Source organism: Mandrillus leucophaeus, unplaced genomic scaffold (assembly GCF_000951045.1).
Source record: "Mandrillus leucophaeus isolate KB7577 unplaced genomic scaffold, Mleu.le_1.0 Scaffold64, whole genome shotgun sequence".
Classification (NCBI taxonomy): Eukaryota; Metazoa; Chordata; class Mammalia; order Primates; family Cercopithecidae; genus Mandrillus; species Mandrillus leucophaeus.
The window spans coordinates 1,905,456-1,911,794 of NW_012106919.1; the positions used below are offsets into that span (position 1 = coordinate 1,905,456).

Below are 6,339 nucleotides of genomic sequence, written 5' to 3' on the forward strand. Positions count from 1 at the left end.
GCCCGTCTCGGCCTCCCAAAGTGCTGGGATTAAAGGCTTGAGCCACCGCGCCCGGCCTTTTTTTTTTTTTTTGAGACAAGATCTCTGTTGTCCAAGTGTGCAGGGCAAAATCTCAGCTCACTGCAGCCTCAACTTTCTGGGCTCAAGTGATTCTCCCACTTCAGCTTCCCCAGTAGCTGGGACTAGAGGCGTGTACCACCACACCTAATTTTTGTATTTTTTGTACAGATGGGGTCTTGCTATATTGCCCAGGCTGGTGACAGGCCTTTTCTAATTATTTTGCTCATCTTTATTTTTGCTTCCCTTAGCTTACTTTGGGTTTAATTTGCTGTTCTTTTTCTAGCCTCTTAAGGTGGAAACAGATCACTGATTTGAGATCTTTATTCTTTTCTACTATAAGCAATACTCTTAATTTCCTTGGATGCTTAACTGCTTCCCACAGGCACTCACCACTACATTCAGCTATTTTTTTATTTTTCTGTAGAGATGGGGTCTCACTATTGCCCAGGGTGGTCTTAAACTCCTGGGCTTAAGCAGTCCTCTCACCTCTGCCTCCCAAAGTGTTGGGATTACAGGTATGAACCACCATGCCCGGCAGTAGATGTTGGATAAGTTGGAGCTACTAAAAGCCCACAGTTATGCAAACCCCAGGAAGTTGGTGGTGGTGGTGAAAAATGAGGCTGGAGAAGGAAGCAGTGGCTGGATCATGAAGGTCCTTATATGCCATGCACAGGAGTTGAGTGTTGATTTTGTTCTAGGCGCAGTAAGGAGCCACTAAATGTAGGAGGCCAATATAGTAAAAGGTGGTGGTGACTGAAGGCAGAGAGAGGTGGAGACAAGTAGAGAAATATTTTTAAAGGTCTATAGTCAACAATACTTAGTGATCAATTACCTTGATGGGAAAGAAATGAAAGCAAAGGGTGACCAACTCCAGGATTTCTAACTGGAGCAGCAGAGCTGGTGCACATTGAGGGGATATACCAGGAGAAGGAACATGTTATGGAGGGCAGTGGTGAATTTAGTTTGAGGTATTTGAATTGAAGTGCCAGCGGGCTGTCCAGGAGATGACTGGAATGTGTGGATCTAAAGCTCAGGAAGGGTCTGGGCAGATGGGTGAAGCCACAGAAGTGGCCAGTGACACTCACAGCGAATGCGTGGAGTGGAAAGAGTGGCGAGCGGAATGAAGAACCTGGGGAATACCACATTTCTAGAACTGTTCTGGTGCTCTTTCCACCACCCCACAGAGCTTTCTTCTTATCTTTCAGTTTCTAGTCAAAGCAAATAAAGACACACACCTTTATCCATCTGGTTTATTTGCCAATAGCTATAATTTTGGATATAGCGGGCATCCCTTCTTCAGTTAAGCTGCCACTAAAGAAGGGTCAGGGAGACAACTTCAGAATTTGGGCTGTGAGAAGAGTAAGTATGGAGAGGCTGGGATGGTGGTGGGAGGGATGATGTTCAGCCCCTCAGGAGTAACTGCCTGGCCCTCCCAGGGGGATGACGAAGACAGAGATGTCATCCCCGGAACCCAGCTTGTTGTTGGGGAGACGCCAGCCACGGTCCCGGGGGGTACCCCGGGCCCCCAGGACCAGAGCTTGGGCCAGAGCTGTATACCTGCCAGAAGCACACATGCACATTCATGTACCAACATGTATGTGGGAAGACAGATACACAGGCCCACATGTGGGGTCCCAAGCATTGCTTCCCTTTGACCCTTCCTTCACCAGTGCCATCCCCTTACCACCATGCCATGCAGCCCCTACCTGCTATGGTCATTGGGCTCATAGGCCGACAGCACCCTGTCCACAGTGGCAGCCACCTCATAGTCAGTAGTGACATCCCACAGGCCATCTGTTCCCAGGACTAGTACATCATCTGGGCAGTGCTCATATTGCGTCAGGTCATATACTCGTACCTAGTGGGAGAAAAGGGCGGAGAGGATTGAGGTGTGGGGTTTGCTGGACAGGGAGCCTGGGGATAAAGGGACTGCAGAAGAAAGCTGGCCTGGGGCCCCCAGAGAAGGCAAGAGGTGGTTTAAGGGGGGCCACCGTATGGCTCACCTCAGGGAAGCAGGAGAGAAAAGGCTTGATGGGCAGGGTGGAACTGCAGACCTTAAGATTGTGGTCTCCCAAGCCTCGGGTCACCCCAATGGTGGCCATCACCCGAGCCTGAAAGAAATGAGGAGGGAGTGCCACTCTAGTCCTCTGCCAGATTCTCTGAAACCAAAGATCCCTTCCACCCCTACCCTCAGGTAGAACCTCCACCTCCCTAGACAAGTTGTGACAGGTCCTCCTGCCCTCTCCCACCTCTACCATGGAGTTTACCTTTTTGCCCTCCCCACAGACCAGAGGAAACCTGAGATCCTCCAGCTCGATCTTTTTGTAGGCCCTGGGGAGGGGGGAGTAGAGGAGGCATCACCCAGGCATCAAAGTCCCTCTCCCCTAGGAGCTGCGCACCCTCACACAAACCCCTTAGAAAGGCCACATCCTCCCAACTCCCAGCCTCCAGCTTCCACCTTGCTGCGGGCGAGGGGCTGGTTGTGTTGCCATGGGAACGGGCCCCAGCTCTGAGGGAAGTGTTACCAGCCGGTCATGTTCTGGTCCCGGTACAACATCCTCTGCCCCAGCTCCTTGGGCAGAACTCTGCGGGGGAACTCAAGGTGGGTGAATTCACTGCCTAGCAGCTCTGGTTTCAGGAAGCCCTAGAGTTAGGGATGATCAGAATAGAGAGCCGGGGGCATTATGCTCACAGCACACGCTGGTATATAGATGACATTAACTACAGCAGACCCTTAAATAGAGTTTACCATGTGCCACACATTATTCTAATATTAGCAGTATTAACTCATTTACTCCTCACAATAGCCCTTAAGGCAGGAACTATTGATGCACAGAGGTTAAGGGAGGGAATTGCTGAGGTCACACAATTAGCAAAGCACTCAGACCAGGATGCATCCTGGGCTTCCAGCTCCACAGCCACCTACGTTTAGGCAGGCACTAAGCCGTACTGCCTTTCAGGGGCCTTTGCTGTTCCCTTCCCCCACCTCAGTCTCTACTTCCAGCCTCAGCTGGGGCCACAGTGGGAGCACTGGATCAACCCAGTACTGCAGCCTCCCACTGGCTCAGCCCCGCACTCCATAGTCCACACAGCGGCCTTCCCAGTAAGGTGCTTTCTGTGCCTGTGGTGGGGGTGTGAGAGTTCTCAGGTCCATGGGGTGCAGGGAGGCACAAGACCCGACAAAGAATGAGGGTAGGGAGTTTGGTTCCTACTTACAAGCAGCTGAAGACGCTGGCGCTCAGTCTCCGGGGTAAACTCTCGGGACATTGGAATGATTTCACCATTCCGGACAATGATGGCCCTGCCCAAAGAAAGAAAAGGAATTGGGACCTGGTTCTCTTCAGACCCATTCATGAAAAATTCCAGAAAGATCAGGCCCTCTCCATAATGACCTTTCAGATTCCTTACCCAGACCCCCATATCTGCCCCCAACCCCACCCAATGGCTATTTCAGGCCACTCCTTATGTCTGTCACCCCTCTTGACTCCCTCCAGTCTTGATTTTTAGCCCCTGCCACCTCACTCTCCTGTATTCCCCCATCCCAGAGAGTGTGGCCCTCTGTCGCCACTCTCAGAGCCCCCTCCCCCATACCTGCTATCGCCTGCATTGGCCACGTACACCTTGCCTAGCAGGTAGACCACAACCAGTGCACAGCAGCCCCCCTCCACTTGGTGGCCACGCCGCTCCCGGGCCATCTGCTCATCCTGCCACACAAGGAAGGGTCAGAGGTGGGTAGAAGGAGAGGTTCCAGGCACACAGTCACCCTCCCCCTACCCCCTCCACCTGTAGGAATCAACGGGCCCAGCCACGCTATACTGGAAGACAGGAGGGAAGACTGGGGCATAACTGCCCCTTCTCCCTCCCCTCTGAACCAAGCTCTGCTCAGGCTCTCAAAGGTGTTGTGGGTTCTCAGCGTAACCCCCTTAGGCCACCTGGCTTCCACACAGAGTTGGCCGGAATGGTTGCCTAGCAGACCCTTGGCCCAGGTCACCCACTCACCATGAGCTGAAAGGCATTCTCAATGGCCCCCACTACCAGGCTCTCGTGGGTCACTTCCTTCTGTGAAGACCAACAGGACTGAGGGCCAAGCAAGTGAGAGGGATCGGAGGAATCTGGGGTCCCCGGGGTGGTCGGGAGGCAGAGGGGTGGTGGCGAAGGGTCCTGAAGTATCTCTACCAGGTCCTTTAGCTGCTCTCGGATATGGCGATGCAGGAGCCGTGAGGCCATTTCAGCAGCTCCACCCCCTGCATGACCATCAAATAGGCCCCAGTAGTAGAAGCAGAGTCCCTGGTGGAGGAAAAGTTGGAGGTGAGTTGTGTTTGTTTGTGTTGTGTGTGTGTGTGTGTGTGTGTGTGAGATGCCAGGAGAAGAACAAGACTCTGGGCATCCATACAAACATCTGAGAAGTCAGTATTTGCTACTGAAGGCAAATTAGGTTTATTCACTTATTCACATAAGGCTTCCTATGTATCAAGAGAAAGCAAAGGCTCAAAAAGCCAAACTCAGAGGATAACAGATCCAAAACTCAGCACTGGCAATTAAATCATCCATAAATATGTGAGCCTCTACATTTTAGGTGGGAAAGTAACATGCATGCTTACATGGTGGAATCTAACTGATGAATGCCAGGTAAAGGTTCTGTGCCAGAAGGTAGAAAGCCAGTGAGTTAGTCAGGTCTTCCACATGGCTCAGATTTAAAACCAGAGGCCTGAGTCCCTGGGGAGAGGTGTCACTGTGTCTCTGGAGTCTGGGAAAGGGAATCCGGGCTTACCTGGCCTCGGCTAAGCTCCCTAGGTGCCCCTGTAACACTCCTCCGACCTTCCACATACACCACTTCACAGCAAGCCTGGTCCTCATTGTGCCGACTCTTGCCAGCATTGATGACCCTGCCAGGCCAGAATGACCACATCAGGTTGGAAACCAGACCAGGTCCTGGAATAACCCCCACCTTAGACACACACCGTCTCCTGTGCCTGCTGGCCAAGCTGAGAAAGGTCACAGCCACCTGGGATCCAGGCCAGAGGGAGGAGGAGAAGGGAGGGCTGGCAAGGTGCAAGGAGTACTGTTTGGGTGGCCGGCCCTACCACCTCACAGAAATGTCCCCTGCCTGCCTCACTTCCCCCATCCCTGGCAAACAAGAAAAAAGAAAATGAAAGGCATTCCTAGTGGTGCTTCTGGGGGAGGGGCTAGATGGTAGCAGAAGTTTTATTTCCCTGCTAGCTACACCCTACATCTCACCCTCAACCACTATCAACTCTGCCAGTGCCTTGTCCCCAGCACCTCATCCTCATGGGCACACCCACCCTTATCCTAAAACCATCCAGCGAAAGTTTCTGCTGCCTTGACAATGAGGAAGTTCTCCAGCCCAGATCGGGAAAGAGGAATTGAAATAGAGTAGAAGTGGAAGCCCACCTGGACTGGGCAGAAACCACATACCCACAAGCTCCTCCCACACCGGAGGCTATGGGAGGTGGTGGTGGGTCCAGGGGCCACCAGCCACCTTCCTCAGCGAACTCAGCGCCCCCAGCTCCCTCGGTGCTCTGCGTTCCGGACAGATGCATTAAAAATACACACAGCCTGGGGGCAAGCCGGCAGGTCCGGCCAGGGGGTCCGCTTCTTTGCCAGGCTAGCACGAGTTGGCAGGCTGAGAGGCATCTAAATGGGACCCTCCTCTACCCCGGGCGTCCCCTCCCCGCTTCCCCAGTTCCCCGCCCCTGGGGAAGCTGACGGCCTGCTGGTGTCGCGGGCTATTTCTGGGCGTGGAGGGGGAGGGGAACTACGGTAAGAGGGACAGGGAACTGGGGCGCTGGAGCCGGGAAGCGGGTGAGCGAATCTTCCCAACCGCTATGTCCCCTAATAAAAAGAACCCCGCTCCTTCGTGAAACCCCTTCTCCCTTAGCCTTTAAGCTGCCGGGCCGCCACTGGGAACTGGCCAACTCATCCTTCGCAGGACCCTCCGCCCTCCGGGCTCTGGGGGAGAACAGGTCCTGAGGCAGCGTGAGCGAGGGCAGTCAATGAGCGGGAAGGACCTGAAGAAGGTGACATAGGCTGCGCCCGACTGGAAAGTGGGCTGGGAGGGGGGGCGGCACGAAGACCAGAGGATAGCAAAGGTCCTGGGAAAAGGGAGCTCCTGGCCTGGACGCGGCGTGGGGAACGCGTCCTAGCGCCGGGGATGCAGAGCTGGGGAGAGGGGTGGGAGTCCCATCCTGGTTTGGGTGCCCCAGGGGGCGCTCACTCGGCGTAGCCTGTGCTCCAGGGCAGGCGGCGGCCCGTGTCCGG

General features: G+C 54.1%; 1 protein-coding gene across 1 annotated transcript in view; it reads right to left on the reverse strand.

Moving 5' to 3' along the window:
- The window catches only part of RHOC (ras homolog family member C), a 14,343-nt gene extending 8,010 nt beyond the window's left edge, over window positions 1-6,333 (reverse strand). Inside the window, exons 1-9 of the mRNA XM_012000741.1 lie at window positions 6,296-6,333; window positions 4,832-4,946; window positions 4,060-4,347; window positions 3,652-3,764; window positions 3,277-3,361; window positions 2,586-2,704; window positions 2,328-2,391; window positions 2,064-2,171; window positions 1,767-1,918 (exon numbers count right to left, since the gene is read on the reverse strand). Of these exons, the coding sequence (XP_011856131.1) occupies window positions 1,767-1,918; window positions 2,064-2,171; window positions 2,328-2,391; window positions 2,586-2,704; window positions 3,277-3,361; window positions 3,652-3,764; window positions 4,060-4,287 (869 nt within the window). The 5' untranslated portion in view covers window positions 4,288-4,347; window positions 4,832-4,946; window positions 6,296-6,333. The remainder of the gene's footprint in view (window positions 1-1,766; window positions 1,919-2,063; window positions 2,172-2,327; window positions 2,392-2,585; window positions 2,705-3,276; window positions 3,362-3,651; window positions 3,765-4,059; window positions 4,348-4,831; window positions 4,947-6,295) is intronic.
- Window positions 6,334-6,339: the final 6 nt, after the last annotated feature.